The sequence below is a fragment of the Myotis lucifugus genome, unplaced genomic scaffold (assembly GCF_000147115.1).
Source record: "Myotis lucifugus unplaced genomic scaffold, Myoluc2.0 scaffold_29, whole genome shotgun sequence".
In the NCBI taxonomy this organism is placed as follows: domain Eukaryota; kingdom Metazoa; phylum Chordata; class Mammalia; order Chiroptera; family Vespertilionidae; genus Myotis; species Myotis lucifugus.
Genome location: NW_005871077.1, coordinates 8,294,796 through 8,315,827, shown reverse-complemented (window position 1 = coordinate 8,315,827; position 21,032 = coordinate 8,294,796). Strand labels below are relative to the sequence as shown.

Here is a 21,032-nt window from a genome sequence, read left to right as displayed (position 1 = left end):
GGTGGGGGTGGATATACTGCGGGAGGTTGGCCGGCAGGCCCTGATCTAGTTGTGTAGATGTGCTGAGGTAGCAGCAAGCAAAGACCATAGACAGAGTGCCCCAAACGGCCTGAACAGCAGCTACACTCCGAGGTGGAAATACAGCTCTACTTCACTGCCTACTCTCCGGCCGCCTCACTCTCCTTGGGGAGGAGTTGCTGACAGACAGACAGGTTGTCTCTCCTACCTCAGCTGAACATTTTCCCGGGGCTCTGCTCCCAAGCATGATAGGTAGCTGACTTCGGCCAATGGTGGCACACCGCCATAGGAGCACTAGCCAATCAGTGGTTGGGAGCCCTGAAAGGTGCAGGGCGTTCTAGAAGTGGCTGATGGGGGCAGAAGGGCGAGTGGTGGGCACAGTGCGGTGGCAGAAGTAAGATGGCGGTGGTGCTTACTTTACGTTGTTGCAGTTAGGCTGCTGCCTTGCCCCTGCTGCCCCTCTGAGCTGCTACTCTGTCTCCATCAGCGTCAGGGTCGCTCTCCTCCTACTGGTTCCCAGGCGCATATTCTCCGTGCCCGGAGCCTTAGCTGGGGGGAGGGACTGGCCAGGAGGAGGGAGGTTGTCCAGCGCGGGAGGTTGGCTGTGGGAGTGCACTGACCACCAGGGGGCAGCTCCAACGTTGAGCGTCTGCCCCCTGGTAGTCAGTGCATCATAGCGACTTGTTGACTGGTTGTTCCGTCGTAACAGTTGCTTAGGCTTTATATATATAGATAGATTGATGGTAAATTATCAAATCACTATGATATTGATTTTATTTGCAACATTTTTTAAAAGATGGGTAGCTTTATTGTTAACTTTATTTTTATTGTTGACACTATTACATGTCCCCCCCTTTACTCACCTCCACCAGTTCCCAAATCCTCTTCCCACTGGCAATCACCTCACTGCTGTTGGGGTCTGGATTATTCATATATGTTCTTTGGCTAGTCTATTTACCTTCTTTCATCCAGTTCATCCAGCCCCTCCCATCTGACAGCTGTCAGTCTGATGTCTCTGGTTCTATTTTGTTTATCAGTTTATTTTGTTCATTAGAACCCACATATAAATGAGGTCATATCGTATTTGTCTTTCTCTGACTTACTTCACTTAGCATAATAATCTCCAGGTCTATCCATGCTGTGACAAAAGGTAGAAGTTGCCCTTTACAGCTGTGTAGTATTACACTGTGTAAATGTACCACATCTTTTTTAACCACTTAGCTACTGATGAGCGCTTGGGCTGCTTCCAGATCTTGGCTATTGCAAATTGTGTTGCTATGAACATAGGGGTGCATATATTCTTTCTCATTGCTGTTTTGGGATTCTTAGGATATATTCCCAAAAGTAGGATTGTTGGATCAAAAGGCAGCTCCATTTTCAGTTTTTTGAGGAAACTCCATACTGTTTTCCACAGTGGTTGCGCCACTTTGCATTAAACCAACAATGCATAACGGTTCCTTCCTTATCCCCACATCCTCACCAGCACTTGCTGATTTACTGATGGTAGTCATTCTGGCAGGTGTGAGGTGATATCTCGTTGTGGTTTTAATTTTCTTTCTTTTTTTTTTATGTTTAGTGATGTAGAGCATCCTTTTATGTCTATTGGCCATCTGTAGGTCCTCTTTGGAGGTGTCTATTCAGGTCCTTTGCCCATTTTTTAATTGGATTGTTTGTCATGCTGGTTTTGAGTTGTATGAGCTCTTTATATATTTTGGAAAATAACCTCTTATCAGATTGGTGAATATGTTCTCCCATACAGTGGGTTCCCTTCTCATTTTGTTGGTTTCTGTTGCTGTGCAGTTTGATGTAGTTCCAATTGTTTATTTTTTTCCTTTGTTTCTCTTACCCTAAGAAATATATCAGCAAAAATGTTGTTATAAGAGATGTCTGAGATTTTACTGTCTGTGTTTTCTTCTACGATTTTTATGGTTTCATGACTTACAATTAAGTCTTTTATCCATCTGGAGCTAATACCTGTGTATGGTGTCAGTTGGTGGTCTAGTTTCATTTTTTGCACGTACTTGTCCAATTTTCCCAATACCATTTATTGGAGAGACTGTCTTTACTCCATTGTATGTTCTTGCCTCCATTGTCAAAAATTAATTGACCATAAAGACATGGGTTGATTTCAGGGCACTCTGTGCTCTTCTATTGAACTATCTCCCTGTTCCTATGCCAGTACCAGGCTGCTATGGTTACAATGGCCTTGTAGTATAGTTTGATATCAGGTATTGTGATACCTTCAACTTTGTTCTTTTTTCTCAAGGTTGCTGAGGCTATTCGAGATCTTTTGGAGTTCCATATAAATTTTTGGAATATTTGTTCTAGATCTGTGAAATATGCCATTGGTATTTTAATGGGGAATTGCACTGAATCTATAGACTGCTTTGGGTAGTGTGGACATTTTAATGATGTTAATTCTACCAATTCAGGAACACGGTATATTCTTCCACTTGTTTATATCTTCCTCTATCTCTTTTTTCAACGTCCTGTCGTATTCTGAGTACAGGTCTTTTATCTCCTTGGTTAGGTTTATTCCTAGGTATCTTAATTTCTTTGTTGCAATGGTAAATGGGATTGTTTTCTTAGTTTTTCTGAGAGTTAATTATTGGTGTATAAAAATGCTATTGCCCTAGCTGGCTTGGCTCAGGGGATAGAGCATTGGCCCTCAGACTGAAGGGTCCCAGGTTCAATTCAGGTCAAGGGCACGTACCTTGGTTGCAGGCTCATCCTTGGCTCCGATCGGGGAGTGTGCAGGAGGCAACCAAATGATGTGTCTCTCTCATAGCGATGTTTCTGTCTCCCCCACTCCCTTCCACTCTCTCGAAAAATCAATGGGAAAGAAAATATCCTCAGGTGAGGATTAACAAGACACACAAAAAAAGACATTTATTTCTGGGTGTTAATTTTGTATCATGCTATGTTGCTGAATTCATTTATTAAATCTAGCAGTTTTTTGGTGGAGTCTTTAGGGCTTTCTATGTACAATATCATGTCATCTGTGAATAATGAGTTTTACTTCAGGCAGCTGGTCGATGTTTCTCTCTCATGATGTTTCTAGCTCTCTATCTCTCTCCCTTCCTCTCTGTAAAAAATCAATAAAATATATTTAAAAAAAAAAAAAAAAAAAGACATTTATTTCTGGGTGTTAATTTTGTATCATGCTATGTTGCTGAATTCATTTATTAAATCTAGCAGTTTTTTGGTGGAGTCTTTAGGGCTTTCTATGTACAATATCATGTCATCTGTGAATAATGAGTTTTACTTCTTCCTTTCCAATTTGGATGCTTTTTATTTTTTCTTCTTGTCTGATCGCTGTGGCTAGGACTTCCAGTACTACGCTATGTTGAATAAGAGCAGTGAATGTGGACATCTCTGTCTTGTTCCTGTTCTTTGAAAAATGATTTTAGTTTTTGCCCATTGAGTATGATATTGGCTATAGGTTTGTCTTATATGCTTCCCTTTATTATGTTGACGTATGATCCTTCTATTCCCACTTTGCTGAGAGTTTGTTAGTTTTTTTATCAAAAACTAGAGGCCCAGTGCACAAAAATTTGTGCACTCGGGGGGGGGGGGTGTCCCTCAGCCTGGGCTATGCCCTCTCGCAGTCTGGGACCCCTAAGGGGGATGACCACCTGCTGGCTTAAGCCTGCTCCCCGGGGGATAGGGCCTAAGCTGGATGTCAGACATCCCTCTGGGAGCCCGGCAGCCCTCGGGGGAGTCCACTTGCCAGCGGGGAGCAGGGCTAAGCTGCAGTCGGACATCCTTAGCACTGCTGAGGAGGCAGGAGAAGCTCCCACCACCACCACTGTACTGGCAGCCGTCAGCCTGGCTTTGTGGCTGAGCAGAGCTCTCTCCTGGTGGGGAGCGGCACTGACCACCAGGGGGCAGCTTCCTGCATTTGAACGTCTGGGCCCTGGTGGGTCAAGTGTGTGGTCATAGTGACCAGTCATTCCAAGTCCGTCCTGCTGTTAGGGTCAATTTGCATATTACCCTTTTATTATATAGGATAGAGGCCTGGTGCATGGGTGAGGGCCGGCTGGTTTGCCCTGAAGGGCGTCCCGGATCAGGGTGGGGGTCCCACTGGGGTGCCTGGCCAGCCTGGGTGAGAGGCTGATGGCTGTTTTCAGGGTGGCCACACCTTCTATAATTGAAACTTTGTAGCCTTGAGAGGAACTCAGAGCCGGCCAGGGCAGGCGGGAGGGAAGCCTGGCTTCCTCCATCGCCAGGGGCAACCCAGCCTCCTACTCGCTCCAGCTCCGTGGCACGGCTGGCTGAAAGCAGGTATCTGGGGTTTATTTACCTTCTGTAATTGAAACTTTGTTGCTTTGAGTGGAGCTCAGAGCGGCTGCGGCAGGCGGGAAGCCTGGCTTCCTCCATCATTGGGGCAACCAAGCCTCCTGCTTGCTCCAGCTCCATGGCTGCCGGCCGTCATCTTGGTTGGGTTGATTTGCATATAGTCGCTCTGATTGGCTGGTGGGTTGGCTTAAGGCATAGCGAAGGTACGGTCAATTTGCATGTTTGTCTTTTATTAGTGTAGATGGGTGTTAGATTCTGTCAAATGGCTTTTCTGCATCTATTAATATGATCATGTAATTTTTGTCTTTCAATTTGTTTATGTGATGAATCACATGTATTGATGTGCGAATATTGTGCCAGCTGGGTATCCCCAGAATAAATCTCACTTGGGCATGGTGTATGATTTTTTTAATATATTGCTGGATCTGATTTGGTAATATTTTGTTGAGCATTTTAGCATCTATGTTCATCAGGAATATCCCTGCAATTCTCTTCCTTTGTAGTGTCTTTATCTGGTTTTGGGATTAGGATAATGCTAGACTCATAGAAATTGCTTGGAAGTGTTCCTTCCTCTTGAATTTTTTGGAATAGTTTGAGAAGAATAGGTGTTAGTTCTTTTGTGAATGTTTGGTAAAAGTCACCTGTGAAGCTATCCAGTCCAGGACTTTTGTTTGGAGTTTTTTTTTATTACTGCTTCAAATTCATAAGTTGTAAGAAGGGTAGTTTTATTTTAAAGTATCAATGTTTATAATATGCCAGGAATTATATCCTTCGATAGGATAAAAAAATTTTACAGATAGCATAAAAGTGTATGAGGGAGATCATACTTCTTCAAAATTCTTTTCCACGGTATGTAAGAAAAGGAAGGAAAGTATGAATATCACTGCTGTAAAAGCTTTGGGCTCTTGTGGATTCTTCAATAGCAAACTGCAAAAGTATTCCTTGTAGGGCCTGATAAGCATGGGGGAGACTCACAGAGTGAATGACAGGAAATTAGAAAGAGATACATCCTGTGACAGGTGTACAGGATAGTAAGAAAGCAAACGAGAAATGCAGAGAGGTGACAACAGGAAGGGTACCAAACACTCTGATGGACGAGATCCCCAAAAGGGCACATGAAGCGGCTGCTGCTAAATGCCAGATAAAAGGAGTACAAAAAGGTCGGTCCTCTTATAAGCCCAAGCTCAATACTGCCCAGGAACAAAAGCATGACCCCAAACAAAGGAAGGCCACAAAGCATTCTTTTCAATTTCAGTATTTCTGAAAGAATGTACAAAGAAAACCATGTCTCATATTTTAATTTTTTTATTTTAATGTTTCTTCTTGGCTTCAAGTCACTCAGGGAACAGCGGTTCTTATTCCTTTAATTATTGCAAGGAATTGTTGAGAAATAGAGCTATTGATTACAACACAGGCGCAAACACACAGAGACATCTTTATTTTTTCCAAACTCTTTTTAAAACAAAGAACCTCTAAAAACCTTATGAACTAAAATTTAAAAAGATGTAGTTTGGCTGCTTTCTCTGGATAGTTAAGAGTAGACTCCCATGTCTTTGAATTAAAGTAGTACAGAAATGAAAAAGATACTCAGGACAGCAATTCTCCTTAAGCCAAAATGATAGCATGAATAGAGAGCCAAGGCAGGCCAAGTGAACTAATTTCTCTCTCACCTGGCAGCTCCCTGCTCCATAAGGAACCCTTAATCCCTTCTTTGTTGAATGGTTTTCATATACAAAAATTCTGCATTGACATCCCATTTGTGTGAAGAAATAAATGACTGAGAGAGCAGTCCGTCTGGTTTTGGACAGAGCATACCTAACTTCAGCCAGCTGGGGGAAGGTTTTATTAGCCAAGCACTCCATTATCTTTCTGTTATGGTAAAGTTTACAGTCTCCTTTTGAATGGTGAGAAAGGTTCCAAGTCTAGCCTAATCTCTTTAATGCCATAGGAAAAGAAATTTAACAGGAAACTAATGACTTCATGAAGGTACCATCTAAATAAGAATAATGAACAGTTGGTGAGTGAGGAGCTCCCAGCCCTAGACTGGACTTGCAGCTAAACTGCAGAGCAATCAGCTTGAAAAACCAGTTGAAATGTAGCTGATATGAAATTTTATAAACAGCACAGAGGAAGACAGGAGGAGACATGGAGAGGGTGAGCCCCTTTATGCAGGTACGGCTGGGTAGCTGGAGGGATGTTGCAGCAGTGAAGCTCGTCCCTGGGAGGTGGGGTCTCCCATAGAGGGATTCCTAATCCAGAGCAATAAAGACAGAAAAGGGAGCCTCCGTAGCATCAGGCAGTGGGTATCAGTGGGATTTGATCCATCCCAGGGAAGGAGTGATATAATTGTTATAACACCAACCTAAGAAGTTCATTCCAGTCTGAGACTTCTGGAGGGGCCATGTGACAGTGTTCTAGGCGGGTGGAAGGTTCCTGCTCAGTACACCTACCGTTGACTTTGAGGGGCCCTCTATTCTCTGGAAGGACTTTGGGCAGAGAGCCAGTCAGAGAGTAGACTGTGTGGCTTGGGAAAGAGGATCTGTCTTGCCCACCCTTGAGCGCATGGGTGGCAACTCTCCCCTCACCTGATGAACTACTCAGTGGGCCCCATCCTGCTGTGTTCCAAGGCAAAGGGGAAGGGCACTGGGCTGTAAATTTGGGCCCACCCTGCTCGGTTTGATGGTTTGACCCTGCGGGGGTAGTTGGACATTTGGTCCCTTTGGAGACCGGATGGAGCTAGGAGTTTCAGCCCCACCCTGCTATATCTGTCACATGGAGAGATTGGACTGCCAAGCAGGGCTAATTTCTTAATACCATCCTGCTTGGTTAGGGGGTGCCTGGAAGCCACACAAGGTGGTTTTTATGACTGTGTCTCCTGGGCAGGCTTCTGTCTGGGAGTCAGACAAGTGTGTGCCAGGCTCTGTGGCTGCATTACAGGGAAGCAGGTTTCAGATCCCCAGCAAATTCAGCTGGTGCAGCAGCCCCAGCAAGCAGAGGAAATGCCCGCCCTCCCTCTACAGGTTAACTGCACCACCCCCAACGGGAGGTTTTCTGAATGGCCCCTGGCAGGTCCCTAATACTCCTGCTAAGCACAATTCCGAGAAAGAAGGGAGGGCAGCCCAGAGCAGGGACATTCGAAGTGCAAGACACAAGACAGACCTCTGGGCTTCAGAGGCCCCACCCTCTGGACTAGGAGGAGCTCTTCCATGCAGAACTTCACACAGGTTTCCAAGGGCCAGGCAGGGTCAGTCTCTGATAATGCTTGTATCAAAGAATCTCCAGAAAGGACCAAACTGGTACACTAAATGACTAGCTCCAGACAACATTGGAGCAGGATCCAATAAGCTTTATTTTACAAACAGCATATCCAAAGGCAGATCGCAGAGGGCACAAAAATATGCTGAGGTGAACACTACTTATTTCTTTTTTAATCTTCTCTTTTTCATCTTAATCTTTATTGTTTAGAGTATTACAGATGTCCCCATTCCCCCACCCGCATTGCCCTCCTCCACCCAGTTCCCGCCCTGCCCAGGCCTTCACCACCATATTGTCTGTGTCCACAGGTAATGCATACATGCATATAAGATCTATGGTTAATCTCTTCCCACCACCCTGCTTCATTCTGAGATTTGTCAGTCTGTTCCATGTTTCCATGCCTCTAGTTCTATTTTATTCATCACTTTATTTTGTTCATTAGATTTCTTGTTCTTTTCATTTTTAGATTTAATTGTTCATAAATATGTATTTATTGACAAACAATTTCTTCATATTTTTGGATTCTTTTTCCTTTTTGTTCTGATTGAATGTTTTATCCTTCCTCATATTGCAAATCGCTGATTTGATTGTTGGCATCCTCTTCTCTACTGTTGATTCCCTGTAAATTATTCTTCATTTCAGTTAGTGTATGCTTAATTTCTGACTGGTCCTTTTTCATGTCTTTGATGTTTTCCCTGAGGTTCTTGAAATTCTCGCTCAGATCCTTGAAATTCTCACTAAGTCCCTTGAAGCTATCATTAAGCAACCTTATAACAATTATTTTGAACTCTTCACAGTACTGGAACCCTGGGCTGAGGGGTCTGTTTGGGGCTGGAACCCCTTGCTCCTCATGGGAGGCCTCCGCAGCTGGGATATCCCTCCCAATTAAAAAAAAGCTCGATGTGGGTGTCGGCCCAGCCCTTTCTGAGCCTCCGCCTCTCCTAATAGTCTCAATGTGCTTTTCTTTAATTCTCTGGTTGTAGGACTTCCATTCAGCAATATTTCCGGAGCTTCTGAACAATGGTTGTATTTTAGTTGTACTTTTGATGTGGTTGTGGGAGCAAATGAGTACCATGTTTACCTATGAGGTCATCTTGGTTCTCTCTCCAGTTGTTTTTCCAATTATAACTTAGTCCCATCTGTTCAGTGTATCAGCCACACTCATATCTAATATGACATAATAGTAGCATCTACTCCATATGTTCTTAAAGAAAGTGAGAAAACCTTTAATCTTCTATTTTTATTTTTTATTTCATTGTTCTTTTCTTTTTTTATATCTCTTCTCTCTTTCCTTTTCTTATTCTCTCCACTTTTCTTTTGCTATTCCTTATTATATATTCTTTTCTTTATCCTTCTGTCTTTTCATATTCCCTTTTTTACTTTTTCATCTCTTGTCTTTTATTATTCTTTTTTTGTTTGTGTCTTGTTTTTTGTTTCAGTTGTTTTGGTTGTTGCTGGTTTGTTTTTCACATGGTTTTCAGTTTTGTTTCTTGTTTTGTGCTGTTAGAATATGTACAACAGTTTGCACAACATGGTCAGGGTTGAGCCTCACAGTAAGCAAGCCTGAGGCTTGAGCCAACCCACAATTGTGACAACAGCAACCAAGAACCAATTACACAACAGGAGGGCTCACACAACCCACACAAAGGACATTGCTAGAGCACCCAGTTCAGGAGATCAAGGAGACATCACCACTGAGTAACAAAGGACACCACTACAAAAAGCCACACCACTGAGACTGGGAGTCACAGCAGTTCTATCTAATACATAGAAGCAAACATAAACAGTCAAGTGGGGAGACAAAGAAATAGGCCCCAAATGAAAGAACCAGAGGAATCTCTAGAAAAGGAGCTAAATGAAATGGAGGAAACCAATTTATCAGAAACAGAGTTCAAAGTAATGTTATAAGGATAGTCAACAGCATAAAAAAGGAAACAGAAACCATGAAAAATAACAAGTTGGAAATGAAGAATAACAACTGAAATAAAGAATACACTGGAAGGAAACAACAGTAGATTGGAGAGAATCAAATCAGCGAATTAGAAGACAAGGTAAAAAAAATCACGCAATCAGGGCAGCAGAAAGAGAAATGAATGAGGAAAGTTTAAGGGAATTTTTGGACAATGTGAAATGCAACAACATCTGCATCATAGGAGTTCTAGAAGGGGAGCAAAGAATAGAGATCCTGTTTGAACAAATAATGACAGAATATTTGCCTGACCTGGTGATGGAAAATTTCACACAAGTTCAGGAAGCAAAGAGAGTCCCAAACAAGATGAGCCCAAAGAGACCTACACCAAGACACATCATAATTAAAACGGCAAATATAAAAGACAAACAATCTTAAAGACAGCAAGAAAGAGAGGGAGAGAGGGAGAGAGAGAGAGATAGTTACCCTCAAGGAAGTTCCCATAAGGCTGTCAGCTGATTTTTCAACAGAAAACAGTATAGGCCAGAATGGAATGAAGTATTAAAAGTAATGAAAAGCAAAAATCTGAAACCAAGACTACTCTATCCATCAAAGCTATCATTCAAAATCAAAGGTGGAAGAAAAAGCTTCCCAGATTAAAAAAAAATAATAAAAATACTAAAGGAGTTCATTATCACCAAACCAGCAATGCAAAAAATATTAAAGAGACTGTTGTAAGAAGAAGAAATAGAGAGAAACATAGACATAAAGAATACAAATAGCAATAAATAAGTACCTATAAATAATAATCTTAAATGTAAATGGATTAAATGATTCAATCAAAAGACATGGAGTAGTTAAATAGATAAGACAACACGACACATAGATATGCTATCTACAAAAGATCCACCTCAGAACAAAAGATTCACATAGACTGCAAGTGAAAAGATGAGAAAAAAAATATTCCATGGAAATGAAATAAAGTTGGGGTAGCAATACTTATATCTGACAAAATAGACTTGAAAACAAAGGCCATAACATCAGCCAAAGGACACTACATCAGCCAAAGAAGGACACTACATAATACTAAAGAGATCAATCCAACAAGAAAATGTAACACTGGTAAACATATATGCACCAATATAGCTTCTACATTGGGTGCACTTTATTCTTGGTGCACTTTAAGCAAGAGATCAACAGCAATACAGTCATAATAGGAGACTTTAACACCCCACTAACATTACTGGATATATCTTCCAGACTAAACATCAACAAGGAAAAAGCAACCAGGAATGACACACTGGATCAGATGGATTTAATTGATATTTACAGAACATTTCACCCCAATGCAGCATAATATATATATTCTTCCCAAGTGCACATGGAACATTCTCAAAGATATACCACGTTAGGATTCAATACAAGTCTTAACAAATGCAAAAAGATTGAAATCATATCAAGAATATTCTGGGAACACAATAGCATGAAACTAGAAATCAACTACAATAAAAAAAAAACAAAAAACACCTGAAAAACATTCAAACACATGGAGGCTAAATAGCATGTTATTAAACCACAAATGGGTTACCAAAGAAATCAATTTAAAAAATCAAGAATTACCTGGAAAAAAAGAAAATGAACACACAACACAAAATCTATGGGACATAACAAAAGCAATCCTCAAAGGGAAGTTCGTATCACTACAGGCCTATCTCAAGAAACATGAAAAATCTCTAATAAACTAATCATAAAACTAACAGAATTAGAAAGAGAACAACAAGAAAAGCCCAGAGTAAATAGAAGGGAAGAAATAATAAAAATCAGAGCAGAAGTAAATAACATAGAGACTAAAAAAATAATTTCAAAAGATCAATGGTTCTTTAAAAAGACAATTAAGATTGGTGAGCCTTTAGCCAGACCCATTAAGAAACAAAGAAAAAGGACACAAATAAAATCAGAAATGAAAAAGGCAAAATAACAACTGACATCACAGAAATACAAAAGACTGCAAGAAAAAAATAGAAATAACTATATGCCAACAAATTGGAAACCTGGGTGAAAAGAACCAATTCCGAGAAACATATGATTTTCCAAAACTAAAGTAGGAAGAATCAGAAAGCCTGAATAGACCAATAAAAACTAATGAAATTCAATCAGTAATCAAAAAACTCCCAATAAACAAAAGTCCTGGACAAGTTGGCTTCACAGGCAAATTTTACCAAATATTCAAAGAAGAACTAACACTCTCCTCAAACTATTCCAAAAAATTCAAGAGGAGGGAAGACTTTTTGATTCTTTTTATGAGGTCAGCACTATCCTAATTCCAAAACCAGATAAAGATACTACAAGGAAAGAAAATTATACACCAAAATCCCTGATGAACATACATAGTAAATTGCTCAACAAAATAACAGCAAATCAGATCCAACAATACATTAAAAGGATCATACATGATTGACCAAGTGGGATTTATTCCTGGGATGCAAGGTTGGTATAATATTCACAAATCAATAAATGTGCTACATCACATAAACAAAATGAAGGATAAAAATCACATGATCATCTCAACAGATTCAGAAAAAGCATTAGAAAAAATCCAGCACCCATCTATAATAATAATAATTTATAATAATAAAAGGGTAATATGCTAATTAGACCGGGCATCCTTCCTTCTGGACAAAGCTGCAGCGGGCGGGAGCCGAGGCAGAGGAGGCAGAGGCCCCTGGACGCAGCCGCGGCAGCAGCGGCGGGCAGGAGCCAGGGCCAAGGCCCTTGCATGAATTTCGTGCATCAGGCCGCTAGCTTATGATAAAAACTCACAGCAAAGTGGAAATAGAAGGATCATACCTCAACATAATAAAGGTCACATATGAAAAACCTAAAGCCAACATCATACTCAATAGGCAAAAATAAAAGTATTTCCCTTAAGATCAGTAACAAGACAGGGATGTCTGCTTCCAGTAATGTGAAGTCCCAGCCATAGTGATCAGACAAAAAGAAAAAAAAGGCACCCAAATTGGAAAGGAAGAAGTAAAACTGTCATTATTTACAAATGACATGATGCTGTACAAAGAAAACTATAAAGACTCCACCAAAACAGTAATAGATCTAATAAATGAATTTGGCAAAGTAGTAGGATACAAAATTAATATACAGAAATAAGTGGCATGTTTATGCACCAGTAATAAACCCTCAGAAAGAGAAACTAAGAAAACAAACCCATTTATTATTACAATAAAACAAAAATTTAATAAAATATGTAAAATTTATATGGAACTAGAAAAGATCCCGAATAGACTCAGCAATCTTAAGAAAAAAGAACAAAGTTGGAGGTATCACAATACCTGATATCAAACTATACCAGCAGTCGCCAACCGGTTGTCCATGGACCACACTACTGGTCCGTGAGGTCTGCAAGGTTGGTGACCACTGAACTATACTACAAGGCCATTGTAACCATAGCAGCCTGGTACTGGCACAAGAACAGGAAGATGGGTCAATGGAAGAGAACAGAGTGCCCTAATATCAACCCATGTCTTTACTGTCAATTAATTTTTGACAATGGAGGCAAGAACATAAAATGGAGTAAAGACAGTCTCTCCAATAAATGGTAGTGGGAAAATTGGACAGGTATGTGCAAAAAAATGAAACTAGACCACCATATGCAGATATTAGCTCCAAATGGATAAAAGACTTAATTGTAAGTCATGAAACCATAAAAATCGTAGAAGAAAACACAGACAGTAAAATCTCAGACATCTCTTGTAGCAACATTTTTGCTGATATATTTCCTAGGGTAAGAGAAACAAAGGGAAAAAATAAACATTTGGAACTACATCAAACTAAAAACCTTCTGCACAGCAAAAGAAACCATCAACAAAATGAGAAGGGAACCCACTGTATGGGAGAACATATTCATTAATCTGATAAGAGGTTATTTTCCAAAATATATAAAGAACTTATACAACTCAACACCAGGAAGACATACAATCCAAATAATAAATGGGCAAAGGCAATGGCTGGTTTTCCTCAGTAGTTAGAAGGGTGGTGGGTTCAATTTCCAGTTAAGGGCACGTACTTGGGTTGCAGGTTTGATTCCCCCAAGTTATTTACAATAGCCAAGATCTAGAAACAGTTCAAGTGCTCATCAATAGATGATTTGATAAAAAAAAGATGTGGTACATTTATACAATGTAATCCTATGCGGCTGTAAAAAAAAAGAAACTCTTACCTTGTGAGAGTATGGATGTACCTGGAGAGTATTATCCTATCTAATAATAGACAAACATGGTAATTAACCATACCGCCGCTACGCTTCCCATTGGCTAATCAGCAGGATATGCAAATTAACTGCCAACCAAGATGGCGGCCGGCAGCCAGGCAGCTGAAGCGAACAGGAGGCTTGGTTGCCCCGGCGATGGAGGAAGCCAAGGTTCCCCGCCTGCCGCGGGCCCAGCTCTGAGCTCAGGATACAACAATGTTGCAATTATAGAAGCTAAACAAACCCCAGATACCTGCTTTCGGCCAGCCGGCCTTGGAGCTGGAGCCGCAACAAAGTTTCAATTACAGAAGGTAAATAAATCCCAGAATAAAAAAAAAAGAAAAAGAAAAAAAGGAGAGACTGGGAGTTTCAGTTGCAGGCTTGGTCTGCCTGAAAACAGCCCTCAGCCCCTCATCCAGGCTGGCCAGGCACCCCAGTGGGGACACCCACCCTGAAGGGGGTGCGGGCAGACTGAAAACAACCATCAGCCCCTCATCCAGGCTGGCCAGGCACCCCAGTGGGGACCCCCACCCTAAAGGGGGTGCAGGCAGCCTGAAAACAGCCATCAGCCCCTCACCCAGGCTGGCCAGGCACCCAAGCTGGACTCCCACCCTGATCCGGGACACCCTTCAGGGCAAACCAGCTAGCCCACACCCGTGAACCAGGCCTCTATCCTATATAGTAAAAGGATAATATGCAAACTTACCCTAACAGCAGAACGACTGGGAATGACTGGTCACTATGACACACACTGACCACCGGGGGGCAGACGCTCAATGCAGAAGCTGCCCTCTGGTGGTCAGTGAGCTCCCACATGGAGGAGCTCTGCTCAGCCACAAGCCAGGCTGATGGCTGCCAGTACAGTGGTGGTGATGGGAGCCTCTTCCTGCCTCCTCAGCAGCGCTAAGGATGTCCGACTGCAGCTTAGGTCTGCTCCCCGCTGGCAAGTGGACATCCCCCAAGGGCTGCCGGGCTGCCAGAGGAATGTCTGATAGCCAGCTTAGGCCCAATCCCCTGGGGAGCAGGCCTCAGCCAGCAGATGGTCATCCCCCGAGGGGTCCCAGACTGTGAGAGGGCACAGGCCGGGCTGAGGGACCCCCCCCCCAAGTGCACAAATTTTGTGCACCGGGCTTCTAGTCTTACCTAATAATAGACAAACATGGTAACTGACCATACCTTCGCTACGCCTCCCATTGGCTAATCAGCTAGATATGCAAATTAACTGCCAACAAAGATGGCAGCCGGCAGCCACGGAGCTGGAGCGAGCAGAAGCTTGCTTGCTCCAGTGATGGAGGAAGCCAAGGTTCCCCACCTGCCGCGGCTGGCTCTAAGCTACACTCAAAGCAACAAAGTTTCAATTATAGAAGGTAAATAAACCCCAGATACCTGCTTTCAGTGGGCCGTGGCCACGGAGCTGGAGCGAGCAGGAGGCTTACCTCCCGCCCTCCCTGGCCGGCTCTAAGCTCCTCTCAAGGCTACAAAGTTTCAATTATAGAAGGTAAATAAACCCCAGATACCTGCTTTCAGCAGGCCGTGGCCACGGAGCAGGAGGGAGCAGGAGGCTTGCTTGCTCCAGTGATGAAGGAAGCCAGCCTGCCGCCGGCTCTGAGCTCCACTCAAAAAGCAACGAAGTTTCAATTATAGAAGGTAAATAAACCCCAGATACCTGCTTTCAGCAGGCCGTGGCCATGGAGCAGGAGGGAGCAGGAGGCTTGCTTGCTCCAGTGATGAAGGAAGCCAGCCTGCCGCCGGCTCTGAGCTCCACTCAAAAAGCAACAAAGTTTCAATGATAGAAGGTAAATAAACCCCAGATACCTGCTTTCAGCAGGCCGTGGCCACGGAGCTGGAGCAAGCAGGAGACTTGCTTGCCCCTGCGATGGAAGAATATAGAAGGTAAATAAACCCCAGATACAGTGGGGCCTTGACTTAGGAGTTTAATTAGTTCCGTGATGGAGCTCGTAACTCAAATTACTCGTTTGTCAAATCAAAAAGTGAACGAGTGAGACACGTGATGCTGGGCTGATGTTGTGGTGTTCACTGTGACATTCGCTGCACCACCTAGCGGTGGGGTATCTGAAGCTGGCTCGTAACCCCAATTTTAGCTCGCAAAGCAAAAAATCGGCCAAGAGACGGCTCATATCTCGAAAAACTCGTTAGTTGGGAAACTCGTAAGTTAAGGCCCCACTGTACCTGCTTCCAGTCGCCATTGCCACGGAGCTGGAGCGAATAAAAAAAAAAAAAAAAAGGAAAGGCTGGGAGCTTCAGTCGCCAGGGGGCTTTGGTCAGTCTGAAAACAGCCATCAGCCCCTCACCCAGGCTGGCCAGGCACCCCAGCAGGACCCCCACCCTGATCCAGGCCACCCTTCAGGGCAAACCAGTCGGCCCCCACCTGTGCACCAGGCCTCTATCCTATATAATAAAAGGGTAATATGCAAACTGACCCTAACAGCAGAACGATTGGGAATGACTGGTCACTATGACACACACTGACCACCAGGGGGCAGACGCTCAATGCAGGAGCTTCCCCTTGGTGGTCAGTGCCCTCCCACAGGGGGAGCTCTGCTCAGCCACAAGCCAGGCTGATGGCTGCCAGTACAGTGGTGGTGGTGGGAGCCTCTCCCGCCTCCTCAGCAGTGCTAAGGATGTCCGACTGCAGCTTAGGCCTGCTCCCCGCTGGCAAGTGGACATCCCCCAAGGGCTGTCGGGCTGCCAGAGGGATGTCTGACTGCCAGCTTGGGCCCGATCCCCCAGGGAGCAGGCCTAAGCCAGCAGGTAGACATCCTCCGAGGGGTCCCAGACTGCAATAGGGCATGGGCCGGGCTGAGGGACCCCCCCCCCCCCCAGTGCACAAATTTTTGTGCACCGGGCCTCTAGTGGGAAGTGAAAAAAGCCAATCAAAGAAAGACAAATGCCATTTGATTTCACTTATATGTGGAATCTAATGAACAAAATAGAACCAGAGCATGGATACATGGAACAGACTGACAGACCTCAGAGAGGAGTGTGATGGTGGTGGGACTAGAAGAGATTAGCCAAAGAACAGATATGCAGATATGCAGAATAGTCCATGGACACAGATAATAATACTAGAGGCCCAGTGCACAAAATTCGTGCACTGGGGGGGGGGGGGGCGCGAGGGGTCCCCGTCAGCTCAGCCTGCCCCCTCTCACAGTCCGGGAGCCCTCAGGGGATGTCCTACTGACAGCTTAGACCCACTCCCCATGGGAGGCGACCGGGCTGATCAGTAGAAGGAGCCACCCCCATCACCCCGCTGCTGCTGTCACTGCCAGCCGCCACAACCTCCAAGGTGTTTTCATCAACACGGACTCCAGTCCCTTCATCACAAAAACATGACAACTTTCTTTAGGCATTTTCAAGATGTCTCTTTCATAGGATATGACATTTCTTTTTCTTTTCTTTTTTTTTTTTTATCCCCACCTGAGGATATTTTTCCATTGATTTTTAGAAAGCGTGGAAGAAAGACAGAGAGAAACATCAATGTAAGAGGGACACTTCAATTGGTTGCCTCCTGCATGAGCCCTGACCTGGGCCCCGGCCAGGGAGGAGCCTGCAACCTAGGTACATGCCCTTGATCAGAATTGAACCCAGATCCTGCGGTCCGCAGGCTGAGGCTCTATCCACTGAGCCAAACCGACTAGGGCAGGATATGACATTTCTTAGCCCCTCCAGCAGCAGACCTTTGTTTTTTCCTCCAGGAGTGAGGTGGAAAAACCCTAGATTACCTTCTTAGATTCTTATTACCGAAATTACCAAGTACACTGCAAATGGTGTACCGGGAGCTTAGCCAATGAGCGGTCTGAAAAGGTGTTTCCTCTGCAGCTCATGAGCAGAGGTGGGACTGCTGGCGCGCCGCGGCTGGCAGGCCCTCCTGTCTCCGGGCCTGCGCCATCCGTGGCTTGCCTCACCTCACACACAGTCTTCTCCCACCCACCTGCACGCGCAGCCTCCTCCTGAGCGGTTGTGACATTACAGTGTCCCAGACATTTTGCATATTACCTCTTTATATATATAGATGGTGAAGACTGGGGAGTAGGGGGGTGGTATCTGGGTAGAGTTGGTAAAGGACAGGGAAATAGGGGACATTTGTAAGAGTGTCAACCATTTTTTATTTTTTTTAAGAAAAGGAGTTCTCAGGACAAATTTCCCAAATAGTCAATTCTCTAGTAATCAATTAATTCACCAAAGAATTAAACCACTAAAGTTAACAAATTTACCTATTTTAAAACTTAAAGCAATTGTTAGATGGACTTGTTTTCAGCAATTGGCCTGTTTGATAATAGGAAGCCAAAGGAGAAGAAATAGCCAATGGCAGCAAGTGCCATGAGCATTGAAGAGCTTAAGGAAGCAAAAGGTCTTTTAGGCAACCTTAGAACATACTCTCCATAGAATAGTGACTGTGAAAAGAAGATTCCTGTGGATTACTGAATGGAAAGAGAAAAAGTAGAGATGGTATAGAAGCTTTCACTAAGCAGAAGAGTAGAGAGGAATACTTCAGGAAGAAGGTGTTGGTTATTGTTCATTTTCTTGTGTTTAACCTGTGAGACTCAAGTCAGTTTACATGTTGAATGGAAAGCTCCAGCATTTAAAGAAAAACTGAAGCAATGAACAGAAAGGTGAGAGGAACTGATACCTTGTGTTCCAGAAAAAAAGGAGGGGAATGTCGAGATCTGCTGTAGATGTGAAGGGGGAAAATATATACTTCCCTAACTCCTTCCTTTTGGAACAATCCTTCTGTTAGGTCAGGTAATTGCTGAATTTCCTTTTACCATGATGGTAAAGGCATGTGTTACCAACTTAGAAGCCCTAATGCAATTTCATGTAAATCTAATCAGAAAAATTTCAGAATGATGTTGGTTTGCACCCTGAATTCACTGGAAGAACCAAACCCAGAAGTATGTCTATCCTGTAGCTGGTTTTCACAGCACTAATATTAAGTGCAAAAAATGTTAATTCTCGTTTTTCATCGTCCCAAGCCTTCATCCCCACCGTCACTTTCCTTCTCTTGCCATATCCTACCCTTCTTTCAATGGCTTCCAACTTCACCAGGTCAAGAAAACAAAGTTTTGCTTTTATCCCCCACAATACATTCAAAGCTTCACAAGTATTTAAAGTGTACAATGATTTATTCTTACTCTTAAAAACATTGATTTTTTAAAAAAATAATACACCTAGTTGTCTCAAATCAAGTCAGTGGTCTGCTTAACTAAAGATCACCAATATTATATCAGCATTATACCATATCAAAAGTATTACCTAATCATTATTGAGGAGTTATCAATTCCTATAATGAACTTACTGTCTTAAATGTTAAAGCAGTGGTTCTCAACCTTCTGGCCCTTTAAATACAGTTCCTCATGTTGTGACGCAACCATAAAATTATTTTTGTTGCTACTTCATAACTGTGATGTTGCTACTGTTATGAATCGTAATGTAAATATCTGATATGCAGGATGGTCTTAGGCGACCCCTGTGAAAGGGTCGTTTGACCACCAAAGGGGTCGCGACCCACAGGTTGAGAATTGCTGTGTTAAAGTATTTTTAGTCAATTGAGGATTTTCTCTAAATGAGAGCTTAGCAATCTGCCAAGTCAGGGATAGAATCACACAGGACTCTAGCATCTATAATAATAAAAGCATAATATGCTAATTAGACCAAACAGCCGAACAACTTTCCAGACGAAGCCAGCAAGCCGCCACGGCTATGAGGGCCGAGCCCCTTGCATGAATTTCGTGCATCAGGCCTCTAGTTGTAATATATCATCCTGCTCACAATATCATCATGTAACACCTTTCTCCTGTTATTCTTTTCTATAGGAATCCAAATGAGAAGATTTATGTTCACTGTATGGTATAAGTTTTATCTCTCCTTTGTAGCTAAGGGTCAGGGAAAAGTGAGATGAGCTGGTACTAGAAAGAGAAGGAAAAAAAAAAACCTCAGGAGAAATTACACACACACCTGGGACAACTGTGTAAATTTTTCTTTTACATCCCATCTAATAAACCAATGCTTCTGATCTTTAGAGAATTTATGCCAATATCAATTCTTAAAGAAAAATTTATGACTCTCAGAATAGAAAACTACTGACACAGAATGTACACAGCTGACTGACAACATTGCTTCAAATAGAAAATTCTAAAAACATAAGTTAAGACAACAGAAAGAAACCCCAAGAGAACTACCATCAAACAATATATTTGGGGGGGGGTCATTAAAAAGGATTCTAGTGAAAAATGAATACGCTAGTTATTAACATGGGCCTTGCTTTTTTTGAAAGAAAAAACATAAATTAGCGACCTACCGTCTGTCTGAGATTTACTGAGAAATATTGTGCTGGCTCGAGGATGGTCTGAAGGATTGAATTCCATGTTCAAATCTTTAAAGAAAGAAAAAGAAAATACATGAATATCCATCCAATAACTAAGTAGAGTCAAGATTAATTTTCAATTTTTTCAACCTTAAATTGCTAATATGGTCAAGGATTCTGGAAAAAATCCTACAGTTATTGTGTTTATAGATTCTTCTAGGTTCAATTGAGAACACTTTTATTTAGAAATTTGAGAAAGTCATACATCAAAATTAGGCACTTGGCTGGAGATCTACCATATTAGCCTAAAACTCCACTGTCTTTTTAAAAGTATGCTCTGTACCTGAGCTACTACAAAATAACAAGACGTTATAACATGCGATTAAAGAATCATGTGCTATAACTAACTCATCTAAACTCTACAGTTGAGTAATATTTCCTTGTTAAAGGTGATTAAAAGAAAAAAACAAAACCCCAGCCAGCTTTAAGACACATTAGCACCCATACACTCTCCTTTATTAATAGTGTTAATTTCTGAAAAAAAGCAAAACATCCTTTAGAGCAAAGACTGCGAATTGGCCTTCTGTGGGCATAATCTGGGACATGGACATGTTTTGTTTGATCCCTACATTTTTTTAAATTTAAGGCAATGTATATAATTTTTACACTTTCAAACATACTACAAAGAAAAAAAATCCATATTTCCAGTTTCTTTAGAGAAATCAGATCATTTGGCAGCACCAAGCCCCCACCCCAATGGCCATAATCTGCAGGAATGCAGCAGCTGCCAGCCCCTGCAGGTAGACCCTAAGGTTCCAGTCCCTAGTGGTTGCCCCTCTCACTTCCCTGACACTCATCAGGTGTTGCTCCTCATTTCGGACATTCCTACCCCTATGGGCATTTGGTTTTATAATCGCTGCCTTAGAACAATTTCCAAGGGTCTGTATAGACTTATTAGTAAGTTA

At 42.6% G+C, this 21,032-nt stretch overlaps 1 protein-coding gene across 2 annotated transcripts in view; it reads right to left on the bottom strand.

The window, feature by feature from the left end:
• CCNY (cyclin Y) overlaps positions 1-21,032 on the bottom strand; it is a 170,603-nt gene that overhangs the window by 94,290 nt on the left and 55,281 nt on the right. The window contains exon 2 of one of the 2 annotated variants that reach the window (XM_006086704.2): positions 20,062-20,136. The exons of the other annotated variant lie outside the window; for it this stretch is intronic. Within the exon in view, the coding sequence (XP_006086766.1) occupies positions 20,062-20,136 (75 nt within the window). The remainder of the gene's footprint in view (positions 1-20,061; positions 20,137-21,032) is intronic. 2 annotated transcript variants of the gene reach the window in all.